This window comes from Miniopterus schreibersii (genome assembly GCF_964146895.1).
Source record: "Miniopterus schreibersii genome assembly, chromosome: 3".
Classification (NCBI taxonomy): Eukaryota; Metazoa; Chordata; class Mammalia; order Chiroptera; family Miniopteridae; genus Miniopterus; species Miniopterus schreibersii.
The window spans coordinates 98,825,721-98,849,151 of record NC_138103.1 but is presented as its reverse complement, the minus strand read 5'-3'; the positions used below and the strand labels follow the sequence as shown (position 1 = coordinate 98,849,151).

The window sequence follows — 23,431 nt, the reverse complement described above, 5'->3', positions numbered from 1 at the left end:
CTGCTTTTCATGTGATAGAATAATTTAATAAGAATGTAAATTCAATAAATTAAGAGCTTGGAGACAAAAAGATTAAATGTAAGAATTAACTGAAAAGGGAGATTTCAGAGCTAAAGTACAAAGACAAACAAACATTGAAAAATATCACCACTGTCGTTAGAAATAAATTAGATACTGCAAAGACAAAATATAATTGCCGTACTTCAGGGACCTAATTCCCACATCTTAAATTATATTTGTCATTCCATTTCCATTAGATTTTCAGTCATAATTGCTAAGATCTGAATTTTTTCTCTGCATTTATTATGAATTACATTAAATATTTTCTGCACATGATTAACTTTATTAATTTTATTTTTAGATAATTAAATTTTGTCACTGTCAATCGGTATGTGATATATCTGCAAATACTAATTTCTTTCCTATTTTTATATGCAAAATAAATGCAAAAATCTCTATCATTTTTCTTTTTATGCCCCTCTGCATTATTTTACATGCCTCGCTTTGAAAAATATCAGACTGTTTTTCATAGAGAGAGTACTTTTCCCGCTGTTCTAGTCATTCTAGACTGTTTTACTCAGGGGCACAGCTAATCCTTCCTAGCACTGAAATATCCACCAAATATTAATTAACTCTCGCCCATGTCACTAGCCTCTTCTTCATTTCATTTTATTTCTTTCTACAATTTTCTGTTGCTTGGCTCCTAATCTTACTAGTTAAAGACACCATTAGTTAAGAAAGATTGTTTTGAAAACTTGTATAAAAATCTGTGCTATGGCCTGGCCTGAGTGGCTTGGTTGGCTGAGCATTGCCCCAGGCACCAGGAGGTCAGGGTTCGATTCCCAGGTCAGGGCACATGCCTGGGTTGCGGGCTTGATCCCCAGTAGGGGGCGTGCAGGAGGCAGCCAATTGATGTTTCTCTCTCATGGATGTTTCTATCTCTCTCTTCCTCTCCCTTCCTCTCTCTGAAATAAATTTAAAAATATATATATAAAAAAAAATCAGTGCTATGTATATTAAATATTATTGCCTGTAAAGAAACATTGTGCCAACTCTTCACTTGAGGTTTAATTTCTTTTTTCCTTTGGTTTGTTGTGCTTTTACTCCTGTGTTTATCCTTAAAAGCACTCTGTCAACTTTTTCTGTAGTTGGAAGTCTCCAGCATGGCCGTCAGCAGGTTGGATAGCAGAAGTCAGGTGGTCCGTATTACCCTGGGAGCCCAGACATATACTAATACCCATCAAACGTGGGGTTTGGCATCAGAGAGCAGGGAGCAGAGTAGGCAGGATTGGGCTGCATTTGCATCCCAGCCTCCCAGTCCTCCTTAATAACCACGGGTTTGGGGCCACATTACTTCTAGCTTTAATGTCCATATTTACAACAATACCCACTGCTCAGGACTGTTGTGAGAACTGCATAAGATAATGTGTGCCAAGTGCCTGGCATGTACAAGCTGCTTAGTTAACGGAGCTGCTGGCACTGTTATCATTTCTATTATTGAACTCCCCGCGGGGATGAGGCAGGGTGCTCTTGCTTTTCGCTTAGCTTAATGGAGCTACGGGAGGATACCATCTACTTCTGTGCAAACAGGCTTTTCTCTACAGGTGGAATCTGCAATAAAGTTAAACGGGCCATTTTCTTTAAACACCTTGCAGGTTCGATGTTGCAGGGAGCAGAGAAATCCATCTCCCTGGTGCAAGGCGGGAGGAGCGAGGAAGCAGCGGCTTTGGTGTGGGAAAAGGGCACCTCTGGTCCCGGCGAGGGCGTCTTTTCTCAGTGGTTAGAGTCGGTGAAGGATAATCCTGTCGTGATCGACTTCAAGGTAAGACTGAGAAGCATTATGAGTGACAGAGCTGGAGTAGTTGTCTAGCAGCCCAAAGGAATGGTCACACAACTCCTGTTCCATTTTACTCTGAGGCGATAAAGGAAATGCCTGTCTTTAGAGTGCAAGCACAATGGGCCTTTGTTTAAATGTTAAATTACGCATCTGTTGCTTTTGCTAGTCAAGCAAGGGTTCTCTGGGATAGTATTTAGCATCTCCAGCACGCACATCTCACAGAGTTTCAGGAAAGGGATTAGTATATAAAACTGCTCGAACTTGCCTTCAGGAGTGTTCATCTTCCCGACATATACAATATATTTGATTTCTGGAATTTTTTGCAAACTCTTTGATGAGCACTCCTAAATCTTCATTTACAGCTCCGTGGGATAAATGGGATTTTAGATCTATTTGGCTCTCTGGTTCTATAAACTTTGATTAAATTTACCGGTCTTATATTTGTTGTAATTACATAAAAAGGGGATTTTTTATTATTCGAGGAATACATTGCCTGCATATCAGTCATAGGCCATTTAGAACCAGTTTTGCCTAAAACGTGAGCATATTTTAAAATGCGTGCTAACAAGCTATTCTTCTCATTTCGCTTAAATGAAGACAGGGGAGTTGAATCATCAGGAAAGTAGAAGAGTCCGCAGGCAGCATACAGCACACTCGCCAGGTTGTGGTAGGGAAATGAGACCCAGCCGCCCCCCTAGGCCCCTGTGGGTCATACGCAGGGTTTTAAAATGTTAACAAACTGAGCCCTGGTTTTGTGTTAGCCCCGTTATTTGTTACTGTAAGTCTTCATTCGTCCTACCAGTGAGTTCGTGTCCCACTCTACATTTTCCCCTCTGGTTCCATCAAGAGCCAGTGTTGCCCCTGGAAAAACAGAGGACGCAAAAAGCCTCTCTGCACCCTCTCTGGATCTTTCCACCTGGGTCAGGCTTAGTGAGGTTTCAGCGGAGCGTTTCTGAGCTGCCTAACTCTGGTCACCTACCTCAGTACTTAGCTGCATGCATTTGATGCTTAATAAACAACACAACACAGGTCCAAGTGAACGACACCGCCCGAGGCTTCCTCCGCATCCTCCGCAGTGGAGGTCCGGGGAGCATAAGCTCCAGACACATCCCACCTGCGAAAGCAAGAGCGTCTTGCTGCGGGCTGCTGCGTCCCCCGCAGAAGGGAGGGAAACGGCCCTGTCCTCTCCTTGTCGCCATGGAATACTTTGCCCACATATCAGTCATAGGCCATGTAGAACCAGTTTTGCCTAAAACATGAGCATATTTTAAAATGCGCGCCAACAAACATTTTAAATGGTTCAGTGGAAACACATACTATAACCCACAATAATCTCCTAGACGTGTGGGATTCCCCGTGCCTTGCCCCTCGGCCCATGATAATTGGGCGGTGATGGCAGCATTTGCAAGGGGATGTGACTGTGACGGGACCTCCTCTCTGCCACCTCCTCTCAGCTCGCTCCCATCACGGACTTGGTCAGGAACATCTCCTGCGCAGTGACAAGACGGAACAACCTCAGGAAGGCTTTCCAGGAATACGCAGCCACGTTTGACCCTTGCCGGTGTGCTCCGTGTCCCAACAACGGCCGCCCCACACTCTCGGGGACCGAATGTCTGTGTGTGTGCCAGAGCGGCACCTACGGCGACAACTGTGAGAGGCGCGCCCCGGATTACAAATCGAGTGAGTGTGACCTCTTGTGAGGCAGGCGCCATTTCCCCTCCAGAAAGTGTGCCAGGGTGGCCAATTAAAACACAGACAACTTCCTTGAGCACCTCCCACCCTGTGCAAACCCACAAGGAAGATAAAAGCCTGTAAAATTAGCCTCTGACTTCAAGCAGCCCTGGGATGAGCCTGTTGTGACCTCCAGATCTGTGGCCTTGGCAAAGTCACCCAGCCTCTCTGTGCCTCCATGTGCTCATCCATTTCATGGGGCTAATGTCAGTATGTACCCGAAGATTAATGTATATGTATATAAAGGGTACATAGCACAATGCCTGTAATATGAAATAAATACAGCAATAGGAAATGCGATATGTGATAATATTGTCATAAACCTTTTAATATGTTGTGATGTGGAACGAAGACGGCTTTGGAATGGGCATAAAATAAGCCACAACCGAAGTTTTCATGCAGGACTAAGTCATGTTCCTGGTTTCCTGTGATCCTGCTTAGACGGGGGTGTCACAAGAGTAAGAAAATATCCCACTGCCTTTACACACAGTCTGATACATGTCCTAGGCAGAAGGAGTTCGCACTTCTCCATGTACATATGCCCACGCGTGTGTGTGGTGCGTTTCAGACAGCCGACGGTGATTCCTAATTGCTGCCATTTCACCCAGGCTGTGGGGACAGGAGAAGGAAATCAGGGCGGGGGGGTGCCAGGCCCTAATTCCTCCTTATTCTCACAATAACCCTGTGATATTCCACAAAGGATCACCCAGCGGAAAAGCAGGGACACCAAGGCGGCCTGGCTTCAGAGCCCACGTGCTCTCGGTGCGCCGTGACCGTGACCGGTGGGTGGTCTTCCTGCCTTTCAGATGCCGTAGACGGGAACTGGGGCTGCTGGTCTTCCTGGAGCCAGTGCGACGTCACCTACAAGAGATCGAGAACCCGAGTGTGCAGCAACCCTGCCCGGCAGCAAGGAGGGAAGCCCTGCCCGGGGGAGAGCCGGCAGGAGGAGCACTGCTCGATTTCAATCATGCCGAGCGAGTAAGGCTGGGAACGGGAGGGGTGGCCGGTTGCCCCGCTGCCACTCCCAGATAAAGGAGAATTCGAACTGTGTACAGCATGTGAGTGGGGCACCGTGTCTGCTGTTACCCTTCGCTCTCTTTTTTATAGCTGCTGTATATACACATATATAATGCATGTGTATATCCATACACATGTGAACACGTGAGCGTATACATGTTTATTATGTCACATGCACATATTTATTTCCCCTTTTAGTGGGCAAGTATGCATCAACGATGATGAATATGTGAAAGAAGTAGACCTTCCTGACCTGGAGTCGGACACAGGGTGTCCTCAGCCAGTTCCTCCGGAAAATGGATTTATCCGAGTAAGCATCCTGACTGCCCCTTTAGGATTGGAGGTCAAAAAACAGAACTTGAAAGTATGCTTTTTCAAAATTTAGAGTTATTGTGGTCCTAGGTTAATAATCTGTTGAGTTAAAAAGTGAAAACATGATATTTAGAAACACTTTGCCGCTCTTCCACCCCGAATTCCCTGGAGGTGTCTTTATACCTGGCTGTTAGGCCAAAGGATTGTAGGTTCCTTGCGTCACTTGGCACTACTAATTCGTGTGCTTACAGTACATTTATGTGACTGGAGAGTGGAACTTGAGCATAATGGAGGTCTGGATGATTGGTAAGAATCTGCAGCTAAGGTCTGACTCTTCAATTATGATTTGTGAGATGGAGATCTGGTAGTGGAGATGCCACTCAGGTGTCGGGGTGGGGCTGATGAAAGCAATAAACACTATGAAATAGAGCTTTGTGCATGTTTCCCCCAGAACTGAAAGGTCGGTGCTCCTCTTGGGGCTTGGGAAATGCAGGGCATTTTCAGAGGACTTTCTAGTTGAGTTGAGTCTTGAGAGAAGGGAAGAGGGAAAGTGTTGAGCATAGAGAGGAAACAGCTAGGTAGCCATGTAAAGACATAGAGACATGAAAGACAATAAATGTTATATTCAAAGAATGGCAGGTGGTTTGTTTTGCTAGAGCTCAGGTTTTATGGGAAGAATTGACAAGAGGTGAGGAAGTAAAGTGGGTTAAAGCTAATATTTCAAACCAAGTAAGACTGACTTTATGTTGAAAGTTTTAGTGTAACCTCCTCTCTCTCTCTCTCTCTCTCTCTCTCTCTCTCTCTCTCTCTCTCTCTCTCACACACACACACACACACACACACACAATTGTAGTTGAATTTTAATTACCCATAGTTGGGAAAATGTATAACAACCAATGGCTTACTAGGAATTAACACTTTTAAATGATTTATAGTCAATTAGTCATCATAGCAACTGCATGTGTTTGCATACATAGGATACATTATATATCCACTTTATAGCCACCTAAGGATAAGCATATAGTTTTTTTATTCTTGACATATTAGACCGTCCCATATACAGGGGAGCAAGTTTGTAAGTCAAAAAAGAATCCTAATCAATTTAGAACAACAATATGGAAGACGGATTAGAAAAGAGACCAGTTAGAAAGTTTTCCTTGTAAGAGATAACAAATGCTGTAAACAAAGGCTGTGCTGATGGCAAAGGAAAGGGGGGAACTTGGAGAGATATTTAAAAGTCACAATTGAGGGGACCCTGTGATGGAGTTGATACAGGAGAGAAGGAATAGACAGAACCCAGGATGGCCCGGGGGTGCTCAGGAATATTATTCATAGCACTAATAGTTTGCTGGTTTCCGTTTTAATTCCAGAATGAAAAGAAACTGTACTCAGTTGGGGAAGATGCTGAAATCACATGCTATACCGGATTCAGGCTGGTCGGGTACCAGTACTTCAGTTGTTTGCCAGACAGGACCTGGAAGCAGTTAGACGTGGAATGCCAACGTGAGAACGAATGGGCCCAGAATAAATTAAGCCAAGTCATGCCCGCAGACCAGTACAGTTTACTACCATTTAATAACTCTGATGAAAAGGTTTAGTGAAGCAGAAAACAGGACTCATCTGCTAAAATTAGATTTCAAAGTATCTTCCCATTTCAGTTCTGCCCCTGTACATTGGCCTCACACACACTGGATGGCGAAACATGTGCTTAAAAAATCCGGGCAGTCTGCGCAGTGTATCTAACCACAGGCATCTGCTTGCCTGATGTGTACACACTGATGCGAACTGATGATTCCCAGGAGGACACTCACACCCTTTCCGTGTGGAAAGTGGGATTGCATGGGAAATGCAGTGTTCTCCCTGGAACACACCTCCTTTCCTGGGGAGGCGACGGGGAGCTTGTAGGCTCCAGCACATCTGTGCTACAGTAAAGTCAAAATGAAAGTAAGACAAGCTCACATGGGGACTCCAAAGAGCTATTCTGGGACCCCGTGGGGCACAACTGAGGCCAGCGTCAGTTGGAATGCCCTGTCTTTATCACTCACAATGTGGTGACTTGCTTTTGGGCAAACAAGTAGAAGGAGGAAAAGCAGGTCCCAATAACGTAATGAAAGTTGGAAGCATCTGCAGCCAGTTCCTTAGAAAGGGACCCTCAGATAATGGAGCTAAAGGGAGGCTCTCAGGGGAAGCCCAGGATCCTCAATCTCAGGTTCTCTGATGAAAAGGCGGCATTAAAGCAAGCAGAGCGAATGGAATGAATCACATTAAAATTGTCTCTTGGGTTGTATAAAATCTGCCTATGCCTGGTGGGTATTCCCGCTCCACTAACGCATCTGCAATGTCCTTCTGCCTGCAGGGGCACAGTGCCTCAAGCCAGTTGTACAAGAAGTGCTGACGCTCTCACCATTTCAGATATCGTATGAAATTGGAAAATCCATTGAGCTCACCTGTCCCAAAGGCTTTGTCGTTTCTGGGCCATCGAGGTACACGTGCACTGAGAATTCCTGGACACCGCCCATTTCAAATTCACTCACCTGCGAAAATGGTGAGTAGCAGCTCAGGACTCTGTGGTCTGCTAAGGGGAGGAGGCTCCCAAAATTGGTAGCACAGCATCTCCCATGCTGCTGTTTCTTGAGTGTGTGCCGGGGGGACAAAGCAGGTTGTGTCGATGGCGAGGTTGTGGTCATCTTGCGCAGACAGGGAGGCCAGGCAGAAACGAGAAGGTTCTGGTTGGGTGGATACCTTCAAGCTTGAGAGACTGCGGTCTTTTTTCTTTTTCAATATACTTCAATATTTTGAGGGAGTGCAAGCTCAGTATCTAATAAAATCAGAATTGATGGTTAACTGAAAATTTGGTTAAAGTGGAGGGTTATAAAAAAGCAGCACACTATTTTTTAATTATTTAAACATTTTAACTTGAAACATAAACATACACATTTCTTCACCAATTTTCTCATGGAGGACCTAACTTTTATTTCTAATGAGCTTCTTAAGTTGAGTTTGAAGACTTCTTCCTCATATTAAACAAATACATAATTCACCCCATACCATGCTACTATGAAACAATGGTTCTTAACTCCAGGTGGGGCACTTCTTTTAAAAACACCCCCACCGAAGTCCCACTCGCTGATTCTGAGGTCATTGAGCTAAGGAGGGCCCAGTATTTAGTCTTTGTTTAATCTGTTCTGCCTAACGCAGATGTGTGTAGAGTTGACAACCACTGTTTTGAAGAGAGGTGAGAACTTAAAAGGCATTTTTAAAGCAAATTGACAAGAAAATGCTTTAGAATTTTTATATATTTTTGTGACTCTTTCACAGTACTCTCACAATTAACTCAAAACAAAAATTTGCAAATTACTTTTAATAGTTCAAAAATTTCAACTTAGTTTTTATGAAAATCACTCCCTTTTTTCTCCTTAAATCATCAGTTGATATATTTAATCAACTTACACATTTACAATAACAACTGCATAAATAGATTTGGAACAAACCAAGCTGACTCTTGGTAAACCTATAGTTCGACCAGCAGAAGCAACAGTGTGAAGCTGTAGAGAGAGAAACCATAAATCTTGAAGTTCAGTGTCAGACGGGCATCTGGGAATAGAGGGACCCAAGAACAGTGTGGCGAGTCAGTTGCTTAGGTGGAGGACAGTTAACAGGCTTCTACCAATTCATGTCTCCTAAATTTATCAACATGCTTGTTCAAATAATGTCTTGTTTTTAAGGCCCATTTCTACCACTCTAAAGGTTCTCTGGATGAGCCTTAATATAAGCCAAGATGGCCAAGATTCTCCCTTCCTTAGAATATACCAAAGTGCTCTACTCTCTCACATGTATACTGTTCAATTGCTTATCTTAGCTCAAGTGTCATTTCCTTAAGGCTCTTTCCTTCCATTTCTCATTGGGGTCTTTTTTAATGTGATCTCCCGGAACCACATTCCCTTCCTTCAAAACATCTATCTCGCCCTTTAAGTGAAAACCCATTACTGCCAGGCCGGGCCTGGCTCAGCGGTTGAGCGTCAACCTAGGATCCAGGCGATCGGGGTTTGATTTCTGGTCAGGGCACGTGCCCGGTTGCGGGCTTGATCAATGACTCTCTCATCATTGATGTTTCTATCTCTCTCTCTCCCTCTCCTTTCCTCTCTCTGAAATCAATAAAAATAAAAAATAAAATAAAAATTAAAAAAAAGCCCGGCCGGGCGTGGCTCAGAGGTTGAGCATCAGCCTAGGATCCAGGCTATCAGGGTTCAATTCCCGGTCAGGGCACATGCCCGGGTTGCGGGCTTGATCCCCAGTCGGGGGCATGCAGGAGGCAGCCGATCAATGACTCTCATCATTGATGTTTCTCTCTCTCCCTCTCCTTTCCTCTCTCTGAAATCAATAAAGATATATTTAAAAAAAAAAAAAAAATCTTATAAAAAAAAAAAAAAAGTGAAAACCCATTACTGTGGTTATGATCAATGTCTGTTTTCCCACTACTCTTTAGATTCATGGAGAGATGGACCATTTCTGTGTTTATTCTTTCTTTCTACCCCCCCATCATAATATCCTAGTGCCTTGAATATCATACAGGTATAAAATAGCTGCATTTAGGTGTTGCATTTCTTCATTGACTCTTCTTGTAAGACAAACAGACTTTCAAGCCATTACTCTCCAACATCCACTTGCAGGATTGTCATCACTGTTATCTGGATTGCTAAAGGGAATGGACAGAACTTCGGTCTTCATAATGGACAATATTTTGGTCTTCATCTCCCTTGACCTCTCAGCAACATTCAGCGATGTTGACTGTCTGCATACATGTTCCTTCCATGGTTTCCAAGATAGGACACCGCCTTCTTTAGATTCTCCCTCTCTGACTATTGCCTTGTATTTTTGGCAGGAACCTTGAGGAACTTCAGCATCTAATGTTGGGGCTCCTCAAGGCTCTGATCTGTCTCCTCACCTATGCTACACTCTCCTACTGGGAATCTCACCCATACCCATAGCTTTGATTATCCCACATATACTAATAACAAATTTAAATCCTTAGCACAGACTTCTCCCCTGTGGTTTAGACCTGAATATTCAAATTTCTGTATATCTATTTTGTTTAGATGTGTTAAAGATACTTTAATATATACAGAGAAGAACTCTTGAGTGACTGCTCTCCCCTCCCTAAAACTAGCATCTAATATTTTCTATTTCAGTTAAGGCACCAATGTCTATTCTCTTATTCAAATCAGAAACCTCAGAATCATGCTTCACAGCTCTCATATCTAACCCACAAAATGTGACATCATCTCTTTTATCTACTGACTATGTCTCAAGTGTATTCGCTTCTCTCCATTTCCACCTTGGGGACTTTGATCAAAATTGCCATCTCCTTTTACCTGAACTGCTGCAATAGCCTTATAGATTGTCTACCCATAGCTCTCTTGACCACCATGCCTCTCCACTCTCCACTCAGAAGCCAGAATTAATTTCTTTTTCAAAATCCAGACCTGATTTTGTCACACCACCTGCTGCTTAAAACCCATCAAAGACTTTTCACTGGTTTTCAAGTAAGGACAAAAGTCCTTCTAAAGCCCTGTAAGACCCTGTACAAGGTCATCCCTTGTTCCATGCTCTTGTCTTATGCACTTCAAGTGCCCTGGTCTTCAGTTCCAGGAAAGTCACACGCTGCCTCTCTTTTTAGCACTTTCATGTGGATATTTCCTTTGCTTTGAATGCTTCCCCTCTTCTCTTCTCATTTTGCCATTGCTAGCTACTTCAATTTTCTTGATTATATGCTTTCTCTTTAATAGCACTAAGAAGGACAGCAATTCTATTTGTAATAGTGTGTTTTTTATTAATGTCTGTCTGTCTGCCTCCATAAGACTATGATCTCTGTGAGCCTAGGATTGGGGTCAGATTTTGCTCAATGCACTACCCCCAAAACCTAACGGGGTGCTGGGAATGCCATAGTCACTCAAAAAGTATTTGAAAAGATATGAACAGAAATTTCACCAATTCCATATTCTTTAGTTATCTGAACCTAATAGCCACTTTAGGTTGGAGAATGACAGCTCACCAGAGCTAGAAATGACCTTTCAGATGGAGTATTTCATGACAGCTTATTTGGAAAAGCCAAAACGAATGCTTTCACTGCAAGAGATAAATGAGGCCCTTCCACCCTTGCCTTCACTCCTAAATTCAGGTTTTCACTTGGAATCTATACCGTGCACCGTTCTTCACTCCTTTTTCTTCTCTTTCAGATATTCTGGGCAAATTAAAGGGCCGTTGTCCACTAGGACAAAAGGAATCAGGATCTGAATGCATATGTATGTCTCCAGAAGACTGTAGGTATGAGGTGCTCTGTGGACTGTGTTTGGACATTGGGAGGCCAGCCCAGTGTAGGCAGCTTGATGGAGGGGCTGAGCTTCTTAAAGCACAAGCATGAACATATTAATTTTTCAAATCAGAGATCCCCTCTGTGCTCAGTTGAATTCCCCCTTCCCTGCTGGTTACAAGCTTTCTCTCAGCCCAGTTCCCTAAGTTTTCATGGCGTTTGTTTATTAAAACAGTCTCATTTTGATTATAAAGACTTATTCCTGTTTATTTTAAAACTTCAGACTCAATTACCTCAATGCTTTCTCTTTTCCCAAAGTGTAGGGCAAAGTCATGACTCCAAAAGCTTGGAGTAGAGAAAGCAGTGTGAGGATGGAGTTCATACACACACACACACACACACACTTACAAACACATACAAACACACTTACAAACACACACACCTTTATCAGTCTATTTTTTCATATAGAGGCAGAGAGCATGAAGAACAAAAATCAGGTATCTTCATGAGGCTACCGTGTATAGTCAGCTATCTCCTCTGTGTTGTTTTAACTGCCTTTTCTTTACGTGAACAAACCCAGGAGTGTCGAGGGCTCTTATTATTGTAGGTCTACTTTCCTCTGAAATTAATCCAAAATAGCATTAGTTTCAGATAAAATTTTGTTTCTCTATCTCACACAATAAATCTAGAGGCAGGCAGTCTAGGGCCAGTGTGGTGACTCGCTTCTTTCAAATAGCACTGAGGCTCCTTCTGCCCTCTGGTCTGCTGTCCTAAAGCTATCTCATGGGCCAAGATTGCTCTGCTGGAACAGGATGAAAGGAAAGCCAGACATAGACACATTCTCTCTTTCTAGAGAGAGTTCCTGAAAGAGCCGTCGTTTGCTCTCATCTTCTTAATCTTCCCTTATTCCTGTGGCCACATGTCTCTGCAAGGGAGGCTGTGAACACAGTTCTTTGGCTGGATGTGCAGGCATTTTAGAATAAAATTAGATTACTGGGGAGCAGAAAGAATGAATATTGGGGTAAGAAGCCAACAGACTGTGCCCAGTTGTTACACTTTAAACACTGAATAGCTCTCATGCTCTTCTGTGCCGCGGGTGCACAAATGCTTATAGGGACTCATCATTCATTCATTCATTTATTCATTCATTTATTCATTCACTTAAACACTACGGCATCTTTTTCTTTATAATTCACTGACATAATTCAGCCCAAAGGTGACTCTATCGACCCTCCTCAGTGTCCACCACAAGTGGTCCATCACACAGCTTCTCGCTACTGAAATTCCCTCACCCAGCACCTTGCCTGCTGGGTAGTACTTAAAACATTCATACTGCCCACTTAACCCAGGGGAAACTTCTTTCTTTATCTTTGCAATACCAAACCATGAGCATACAGACTGCCCTGTGGAACTGTCTGAAGTTCAGTTCTTCCCTACCTCTCTAGCCTCTTTCTGTATCCTAGTTTTCTTTCCTATGGCATTGAAAGTGTCTGTGGGAGTGACTGGCCTCACAGCCTAAGTTCCCTGAACTTAGCGAGTGGCCTTTTCTTCTTAGTTATGGGCTCTAGTTTCTGGGAACAGCCTTACATGCTGGTGCACCAATTGTTAACTCTAAAATTGACATCAGGGAAGAGACTCAGATTTGGAGTAACCAAGGATTTCTTGTCCTCTCTGTAAGACAAAGACAACGACCACAAATTACCTCTTGGTAGCAGAATCCATCCCTATTTAGAGAGATTAAGCAAGTTAACAAAGAACTTAAAAGTGCATGTTCTTAATCATAATACAAACACATTTGCAAAGCTATATATAATGATATACAATTCTAGTGTTGCAATTAATGAGTGTTACTGAGTTCAGAAGCAGTACAGATGGACTACCATGGGCTAGGTCGACTGGGGTTAGTTTCAAAGTGTGGGCAGGAATTGAGCTGGGCACTGATAGGCAGAGATGAGAGACAGCACAGTGCTAACTGAGCAGGGCATGGGATGGCAGCAAAGGGAGAATAATCTTACCCACTTAGAAAATCATCAATACAATTGCCAGGTGATAAAGATGGATTAAGGGGGAAGGGAAAATAATTCTAGAAAGGCAAGTTGACTGGAGTCGAAATTGGGAAGATCTTCATTAACAGAATTTAAGAATTCAGATTTTAATTCAAAGGCAATTGAGAGTAATACCAAGAACTAAGGTGAAATTTTTGAAAGATGAATCCCAGATCATGCAAGGGGGTGGAAAGAAGAGAAATTGGAGAGTGTGGGAAGAACAGGGGAAATATAACTGGGTAGTAAATTAACATTAAATTGGCTAGATGCCATTTCTCATTTTCTGGTCTTCACATATAAATGCTTGCTTTCCTCTCTTGGGCAGCCATTATTCAGAAGATCTCTGTGTGTTTGACTCAGACTCCGACAGTTACTTTACTTCACCAGCTTGTACATTTTTGGCCAAGAAATGTTTAAATAATCAGCAATTCCATTTTCTACATATTGGTTCCTGCCAAGATGGTCTACAATTAGAATGGGGTCTTGAAAGGACAAAGCTTTCATTCAACAGTAGCAAGAAAGAACCCTGTGGCTATGACACCTGCTATGACTGGGAAAAATGTTCAGGTAAGTCCAGGGGTGACCACATATCAGAAATGCTCTCGCCTAAAATTCATCTCAGCTAGTATAGCTTATTTTGCATTCATACACTCGCTCTTAAAATTAACCCTCCCTTAATGAGAAATAATTCTATTTTGTTGTAAAAATATTTGTGAAGTCATTGGGTAGTTTGGGTCATTGACTTTGTTTCAGCTTTCTCATTTACTGCCACCAAGGAGCTCACCACTCTGGGGACAAGTTCGGTAAAATCCAACCCTGAGTACTGTGGTGAGTCCCGTTGTCTCTCTCTCTCTCATTGCAGCCTCCACTTCCAGGTGTGTCTGCAGGTTGCCCAGCCAGTGCATCAAGGGCGGAAACCAACTCTACTGCGTCAGGATGGTGTCGTCGAAGCTCAGTAAGACAGTGAACGTCTGTGAAGTAGGAACTGTAAGATGTGCCAACAGAAAAGTGGAAATACTGCATCCTGGAAGGTGTTTGGTCTAACACAGTTACTGATGGACAGGTTTACTGTCCAAAAATAATCCCTGCAAAAGGGCATTCTTGTACCAACAGCCTATCCTATCTTAGCTTCCCCTCCAGGTCCAGCCCATGACACCCTGTAGCATATTCCTAGATAATACCTTCCATATCAATCTAGTAAACTCTTTTGTTCATGTTGCATTAAAATGATGGAACTCCAAAGAACTTTATGAATCCTGTGGTATTAAGCATCCTCACAAGTAGAAATAAGAACAAAACCCAAAATTTTCTTCAATGAGTCAATAAAAATAGAAATCTTCAACAACTTGTAAAACACATTCTTGGAACCCAACCTTCATGCATTCATTCAAAAAATAGTTCTGAGTGTCTACCAGGTGCCAAGTACTGGTTAAGGTGTTGGCTAGTCAGCAGGGGATAAAAAAGCAAGATCTCTCTCCTTCGTGAAACTCACATCCATGGGGAGGAAGACAGACAGAAAATAAAATAAGTACATGAATTACACAGTACGCTCGATGGTGATAATTGCTATGGAGAGAGTAACGCAGGGAAGAGTGAGTCTTATCCTTAAGCCTCACCGTATGCAAGGAAATATTCCACAGTCATAAGTAGCCCAGTAAGGATGATTGGGCTCGAGTAGAAATTGTCTGTTTAGAGTAGTTAATAAATTTTTGGAGTTCCAGTCCCTTAGGAAGAAGAAAAGAGATTCTCTTTGCCTCAGCTGAAGTGTAGCACAAAGTTTTTTAAGCCAGAGCATGCACTGGATGGAAAATCATCAAGAATTTTGAAGGAATAATTTTTAAAGAAAATCATATCTTTCGTATGAGGCCATACTTAGTAGACACCCATTTCTTAGCGCGGCTAGGGCGCCACATTGAATCGGGGAAGGGAAATGTCTTTGGAAGAGTAGTCCACAAATATTAGTGTGCATCTGCAACACCTCGTTAATAGAGGTGCCTGCAACCACCCCCAGTTTCTGGATCTGCAGGTCTGGGGTGGGGCCTGAGAATTTGTATTTCTAAGAACTTTCCAGGTAGTACTGCTGACGAGATCAGGGGTCACATTTTGAGAACATTTAGTTTAGAAATGGGGTCATCAGACAGCTAATTCTGATTTAGTAATGGATCTCAAAACCTTAGCCAGCCTCCAGGTAGGAGAGCAGAAGGAAGCAGGTTCCCTTCCTCTGAAACTCATGGGGATCCCCACCTAGTGGAAGGGACTTGGCAGCACCTTCACTCGACCTTACATGTTAAATGCAGCTCCTCCTCTGTCTCATTAATCATAGGACATTGACAAAATCTAAAACATCTTGCAATATCAAAAGACAATGAGAAAGGGAAAAACCTAGAAGCAGAAAACCTATTTCCTGATGTAATGCAGCTGAGTGGGAATTTTTTTCCCCAGGAGTCGGTAACCGGTCTTTGTCCCAGCCGGGCTTCCCCACTCCCCTCTCACTGCAACAGAGGTGCAGGTCTTCAGCACTCCTAGGACCCCGAGTGGAGGGCGAAGAGGCATTGAATTCTCCCACATCCTTAGGGGGCCACCAACAGTTGCATCAAGAAACTTTGCTCAGGACTGAGTTGGTTCTGCCCCATCCAACTCACTGCACCCACACTTTTCCTGGTTGCATAGCAGGATGGGGGTGGGGGCATGAAGACCTGGGGCCACATGAATGCAGTGCCCCTAGGGAGCTCCTAGCCCTCCTCTGGGCCCTTTTCCTCCCCTTCCTGAGAATATCCACTGAAGCCAGGCAACCAAAGACCCGAGAGAGTCGTTTGTAGGGTAGGAGGGACCTACAGCAAGGATACACCGGGCTGTGCCCACTGAGAGCAGGGTGCTGGAGGAGGTCCTGGGAGCTGTGGGTCCGCACTGGGGAGTCCTCCCTGACATGCGCACAAGACTTCCTGCTCAGGGGATCCTGACAGCAGGATGCTGTCAAGAGCAGCCAGCACCCTTGTCATAGTAAGAAGGAAAATATAGGGGCTGCCCTTTCTCCATCTGAGTCCCAAGGCACAGGGAAGGATTAACTTTCCTGGTTCTGCAGGAAAGAGCACAGAGAAGAGGAAAGGCAGGTGCTCTGAGGCCATCCTGAATTTTGGATGTGAACCTGTAGAAAATACCAGAAGGAGACACAGCTACCTCTCTCAGGAAGTTCTGGAGACAGAGAAAATAGGAGAAAAGCAAAACATCACGCCAAGGAAACATAGAGACCATCAGTAACATGGAACCAGATGTAGTAAGAACAAGCCCAGAGGTGACGCCCCATCACTGACTGTTATACCCGCCACTCCTGGCATCTCACCCAGTCCACTTCCTTGCTTCCAACACAGGAAAGCCAGACCCAGCAGACACAGGGGAGGGCAGTGTCCTGCAATGAGACATGCCCTCCTCATCACTTCCATGATGCTGGGGTGCTTGGAAACATGCCAGAGCAACCCTCCTCCCTCCCCTAACCCAGTCCTCTGGCCCACAAGCCTAGTTGATGCTGGAGGCAGGGAAGGTGATGAGATGTGAACTGGATATGAGTGTGGAGCCTTAAACTGAACCAACCTCTAAAAACAGAAACTGACCGGGAATTTATATGATCTGTCCCAGATTTATTTGAGGCAAGAGAAAAATGGAATTGGGCAGAACTTAGTAAAAGCTGTATCCATTTGCTAGGGCTGCCATAACAACATACCACAAACTAGGTGCCTTCAAACAATGGAAATTTATTGTCTCATGGTTCTGGAGGCCAGAAGTCTGAAGTCAATGTCTCAGCAGGACCATGTTCCCTGACACCTGTAGGACAGAACTCTTCCTTGCCGCTCCTGGCGTTTGGTGTTTGTCAGAAACCCTTGGCACCCCGTGGCTTGTAGGTGCATCCTTTACTCCAGCCTCTGCCCCATCACCACATGGCGTCTTCATTGTCTTTCTTCTGTGCGTGTCTTAAGAGCACAGCAGTCATGTTGGATTAGGCCCACTCTAATGACCTCATCTTGTTTAAAATACTTTTTTGTTTTTGTTTTGTTTTGTTGGTTTTTTTAAAATATATCTTTATTGATTTCAGACAGAGGAAGGGAGAGGGAAAGAGAGATAGAAACATCAATGATGAGAGAGTCATTGATCAGCTGCCTCCTGCACACCCCCTGCTGGAGATGGACCCTGAAACCTGGGCATGTGCCCTGACCCAGAATCAAACCACGATCTCCTGGATCATAGGTCAATGCTCAACCCTTGAGCCACACTGGCCGGGCTGACTCATCTTATTTAGATGACATCAGCAAAGACCCTATTTCTAAATAGGGTCCCATTCACAGGTACCAGGGGTTTGGGCTTTAACATATCCTGTTTTGCAGACACAATTCAATCCTTAGCACTATGGTTGAAAAAAAGAAAATGTTTTCTGTTTGTACTTCATAATATAATCAAAGGCTTATACTAGCTGTTACGTTCACATTGTTTGATTAAAATTAGTTGCATTGCTTCAAAGTATTTTATTCTTTCGCTCCTAGCAGTCTTCCCTTTTTACCACTTTAGCTACCTTTGTGTCAGGGGGGTTTTCTGAGTGCATTAATTCATTAAAGGTCACTTTGCATCCCGCTTACCAGTTAAATTTATCACACTCTGCTATTAATATTAATATAGCAATTGAGTGCAGTAAGAGTTAAAAGCCAGTGATAAAACCATCATCATGAAGCAGAGAGCAAAACTGAAGCATATTAAATACTAGGAATTTGCACCTAGAATCTCAACTGCTGCCCTAGAAGATTAAATAAATTCTAGATCAAAAGTAAAAGCTTTACCTTCTCAGCTGCTAGAGATGAATGAGAAGCTGTCACTCCTGTATCTTAAGTAACAGGAAACTGATTCAGGTCCTTTCTGTAAAGGACATGAATCAACCATTTTGGTTGATTCTGCAAGATACTGACAAAATAAATGAGACCCAGTTTAAAGAACTTAATAAATTGTCATGCTATACATCTCAGACTTCTGGAAGCAGAGCTCTAAGACTATGATTTTAAACTCTGGTCCTCTGGTGAGCTGACATTGATGCTTCACTAATGAGTTCCTCTTTGCAGCAGTCTTCAGAAAATATCACTAAATTTTAGACTATTTCACTGTTTTTTCTCTCTCCACAAAAGCCTGCAACTCGCACGACCAAGATTCCTTAGTTTGAAAGAGCATGTCTGTTCTGTTACTGGCGGAAGAGCACCCAAGAGCTAAGCTTAATCCACACCCCTTCCTAAATTCCAGTTCTGAGTGACACGAGGCTGAGAGGCCATGATGTGTCCGGTTGGTGTGGGACACCAAGTCCCTGCAGCTTGAGTAACTGGGTTCCTAAATGGCTGGCTTTCTCTAAGGTCACCTTCTTTCTTTTGGAATGCATCGTGTGTGGAATCAATGAGGCATCAAGCTTCTCACCAAACAAATGGCCTGCAAAATGATAGTTGTACCTATTTTATTTTGTGGGACTGAGACAGGCCACTGCTACCCTATTTGTCTTCTTGACAAGTTCCAGCTGTACAGCTTCAGTTCCACGTGTCAAATGTCAGTTAGTCGAGGTGAGGTGTGTGTCACCAACCAAGGGACTCCAAGGGACAGATAGAACCTTGAAAGTCATGCCCACAAAGATTTATATAGAAAGATGTTCATGACAACATTATTTATAACAGCAAAAACGACAGGGCCTAAATGTCCAATAATAAATTATGGCCCCTCCCTATTGGAATAGTACAAGACCACTGACAAGCATCTTTTTAAAAAGATTTTAAAGGACATAATAAAAAGTGAAAAACCAGGCTAGAATACTATCTATGACTATAGCTATGTGAATTGTGTGTATATAATGTATTTAAAAATTTCATGATTGCTGGGACAACAAATCTCTGGAATTTGGAGTTATTTTAATTTTCTTACTTACATTATCCTTCATTGTCTAGAGTGAAACAGGCACAGGTAACATCTTTTGGAAACTTAAAGAACTGGATTATTAACAAAAATCAAGCCTGAATTTTCAAAGATTCGTAGCCGCTGGAGACGCTGAGTAGCTGTTTGACCTTAGAGAAGCGCCTCTGAGCCTCAGCTTCCCCTTGTGAAGACGGGGACCCTGCCAGCCAGCTCACTCGCCCCGTTCTGGGAGCTGGTTGGGGCGTCCGTATGCGGCACCCACTAAAGTCTAAAGTGAACTGTGCGCCCAGCTATTTGGGTGTTGCTCTCACTGTCTAGCCCCAGTGGGGAGAATGCCTGGACTTCAGCCTTGGTTTCCTGTCGCACGGGACACTTCCTCTCCTGCCAGCCTTGCCTTCGAAGCCCGAGGTGCCAGGGAGCCCGCAGGCTCCTTAGGGGGCCTCCCTGTAAGGAGAGAAGCGGCCGAGCACCCAGACTGCGCGTCCGCCTCATGGCGGGAGGTGCTTGCTCGCGGTGCTCAGACAGACGAGACCACGGTGACCAGGGTCGGGAAGGGCTGGACGCTCCCTCCGGGCTGGCTCACCCTTCACGCGAGATCAGTGGGAACGGCCCAATGTTTGCCCCAGAAAATCCTAATAATCTACACTATCAAAGCAATACGGACAGAAGACCCATAAATAGAGAGTGGAGAGGGAATTAGACTGGCAGTGGGAATACACTCCACTTGCTTGAAGCCACCCTCCTGTATGCAGGGACATCGTGGACTGGAAAAGGCCACATTTTACTTCAACACGACTCTCACCATAAGGGCAGAGCCACATCACAGTTCAAAGCCATGAGGCCAGACTGTGTTGTCCTTCTCGAGGCTCTATTTGTAATAACACCGGGACATACAGAGAGCTCCGTCCATTTCCATAACTGCTGCTCTGGGGCGTGACTGCCCTGCTATTGAAAGGCAGTGATACACACTGGCACATCTTTGCAGTTGTCAAAATTCTGATCACCAGTGTTGCTGGTTGTGATCCCTCAGGGACCTGGAAGCATCACACCTCCACCCCCCAGGGGTTGGGATGCCACGTAATTGGTTCTGACCAATAGAAAGTGAGCAGAAGTACAAGTGTGGCTTCCGGACAAAACATGCAATTGCTGTCAGGGTTTCCCCGGAGCTCCCTCTCCCTGGGGCACGTTTGAAATGGTGACCACTCCATCAGCATGAGTCCCTGGAGTCCTCTACACTCCACTGAACTTCTACAGGTATGTGGCATCAACAAAAAACAACAGCTTCTGAGATTTGGGGGTGGTTTATTTGTTGCATCCTTACCTAACACGCCTGTCTGATATTAACTGTAAGTGTAACATGGCATTAGAAGCTGGTCTCTTTCACTTCCCCAAATTGCGTTCCAGAACACTTTCAGTTTCCTGTGGGCATCACTGAGAAAATAGGGATTGTTATTGCTTTGAACATGGCCTGTAATCGCTGGTACATTTTGGGGGAAATAAAATTAGAAGAGGAGAGTGATTATATTTAGTTCTTAAATACATTCTTAATTGCACCCATCAGTTTATAGAGAAATTAGTAGAAAATTAAAGTTATAAAGAAAAAAAAACACCTTACAAAGAGAGTTTACTTGCTAGGACTAAAGAGGGACATAAATGCAAAAATGACAAACACTCTTCTAAGAAGTTCCTTATTATATTTGGGAAATTCTTTAGAACCTTAGAAACGTTTATTTTTTTAAAAAGCATTTCAATGTTAATTAAATCTGCTTCATATTTCTTGATTACCAAATCATTCCTACTATGTTTTATACAATTGCTTATCAAAACTGTATTCTAAAGAACTTCAGGTATTTACTAATGATGCAGATGTACAAAAGAGGATTCTTCATTCCAATTCCTAATGCTTGAAAAAAATTTAAAATCTAATTAGCATATTGTAGCAGATAGTATTTATTGCCCTCCCCTTGCCCCCCAAAAAATCTATCAGCCCTCCGCCAATGGTCAGTATTTCCAAAGAGATTGGTCCCAACCCCCACACTAGACCCAAGAAGTAAACCCCAATTGGCTTACGTCAATCAATGGGATTCCACTTCCCTTCCATATGTAGTTTAGATGTGTTCACATGATGCAAATTCAATGAATGAGAAGTGAGGAAAGTCTTCTGAAGGGCTTCTTAGAAGAAGTTTCTCTTCAAGAGTTCACAGGGAGACATGGACTCTTCTGAATGTTGCTGTGTCTGCATGTGATGCTTGGAACTGCTGCAGCCATTTTGACACCATGAGGGGGTTTCCATTTATTGTCTAGGCCAAGATATGAAAGAGGCTCCAGTAGAGACATAGAAAGAACCCTTTGTGGACCTTTTGTGAAATCATTGGGCCACTGAATTACCCAACTGCGGAGTGCCCATGCTTCTGGTCTTCTTGTTATAAAATAATAAAGTTTCTCTATTGTTCAAGCTATTTTGTGAGTTGGAATTTCTGCTACTTAATAGTCAAAGGTATCCTGATTCAGAAATTGTGTTCTTGAGGTTTGTGCTGATGTCTCAACACTGAGGGCACAAAGTTCCACCAGAGTTTCAGTGAAGAGCCCTGGAGGACAAGGCCCTAAGAGCAGGGGTGACCCGAGACAGACTACAACCCGGCCTCAACCCAACTCAGACAGTGAGCAGGTTAAAGAGATCAGTTCCACACTCTAACTGCCTGGCAGAACAGTGATTGAGAGTTCCCTGATGGGCAATAATGTCAACTGAAGCCTCTACATTTTTAAAAATAGGTAGTATTTGTTAATTAACTAAAAATTACTAATCGTGAAGAGACAAGGGTATATAATGGTTATATAACCAAGGATTGAGAGGAAAAAATAGAGAATAAATGCAGATGCTCATGTGACCCAGATGCTAGAGTTAGGAGATAGCACATTAAAACAAGTATGACTATTATGCTCAAGAATATATTTTTTAAAAGAAAGAAATGGGGCTGATGTAGCTGAGTGATACAGAAAGTAAAGTATGAGACTGAAAATACAATCAAGGGCTGATCATGCAGGGCTTTCTAGGACATAGTAAAACGTTTTCATTTCTTCTAAGTCATGGTTTTAAGTGAGAAAAAGATAAGAATAATCTAATTTTCATTTGAAAAAGCCAGATCAAGGAGACTATTTAAGCAGCGATAGCTCTAATTCTGGTGAGAGATAATAGTAGTTTGGACTGGGGTTGTTATAGAAGATATGGAGAGAAGTAACTAGATTCAAGCAATGTTTTAGAGGTGGAATCAATAGGATTTGCTGATGGTTTGAATATGATCATAGAAAGATGCCAAAGATAACTCTCAGGTGTCTGACTTGAGTAAAATTGGGTAGAATGAGAGCAGGATAGGTCAGGGAGCCATAGGAGTCGAGACACTCTCCCAAGATCACCAACTAGACAGTAGCAGAACAAGGTCTAGAATCCGAGTCTCCTGGCTCTTATTGCATTGCTCTCTGCCATATAAATTCGCTTTCCTTTAGGGATTCTTTTCAGTAGCATTATGCCAGGTACTGCACAGAAAAGTTCTGTGTTTAGGAGTCCAGTTTCCAGGGGGAGTCAGATATTAATTTTGAGGCTTTAGACATTGGTGTCAAATGCAAATGTCTTCAGAGCCAGGAAACAACAGGTGGGTGAAGACCAAGTGTTAGGGTCACGGAGAATGGGGGTGGGGGCACCTTCTGATGGACCTGCAGCATACATACCACATAACAGCCTTCAAATTCAAATTAAAAAGCATTTTTAATCACTCTCCTGCCAATTAAAACAGATTTATATGCAGTGTACCAACTCCTGCTAATTAAATGCAAATATGTTTGGCAACACCTTATTTTTATTTTGCCTTTGAACACAAGCAAGAGAGACGAGTGCCGTTTGAGGATTCAACTCCTGTTGGGCTCCTATTGGAAACAGCAATGTGTTTGTAACTGTGTGACCATTTGTATGTAAAATAGAAATCTGAATTTTATTCCATTTACAAACAACTAAAAGAAGGCCATGCCCAAACTAATAAGGATAATGAATGGTGATCCAGTGATTATGGTTAATCCAAACTTTTACAACTAAAATCCAAATGAACTAATTAGATTATCTTACCTGATGCATTTATTGTTCCCTTGAGATATGATGCCAAGAATTCTCAGCTTCATCACCTAGGAACAGACGGAAGGAGGAAGAAAAGAGCATTACAAAGCAGAAGCCACCAGCCATTCAAGAAACCAACAGAGGAG

At 43.2% G+C, this 23,431-nt stretch overlaps 1 protein-coding gene across 3 annotated transcripts in view; it reads left to right on the top strand.

Moving 5' to 3' along the window:
* C6 (complement C6) overlaps positions 1-14,791 on the top strand; it is a 48,197-nt gene extending 33,406 nt beyond the window's left edge. For all 3 annotated transcript variants that reach the window (XM_081132868.1, XM_081132869.1, XM_081132870.1), the window contains 9 exons: positions 1,656-1,822; positions 3,292-3,517; positions 4,375-4,546; positions 4,784-4,895; positions 6,268-6,400; positions 7,254-7,442; positions 11,134-11,221; positions 13,578-13,819; positions 14,115-14,791. In XM_081132868.1, the coding sequence (XP_080988994.1) occupies positions 1,656-1,822; positions 3,292-3,517; positions 4,375-4,546; positions 4,784-4,895; positions 6,268-6,400; positions 7,254-7,442; positions 11,134-11,221; positions 13,578-13,819; positions 14,115-14,296 (1,511 nt within the window). In that variant the 3' untranslated portion in view covers positions 14,297-14,791. The remainder of the gene's footprint in view (positions 1-1,655; positions 1,823-3,291; positions 3,518-4,374; positions 4,547-4,783; positions 4,896-6,267; positions 6,401-7,253; positions 7,443-11,133; positions 11,222-13,577; positions 13,820-14,114) is intronic.
* The last annotated feature ends 8,640 nt before the right edge of the window (positions 14,792-23,431 follow it).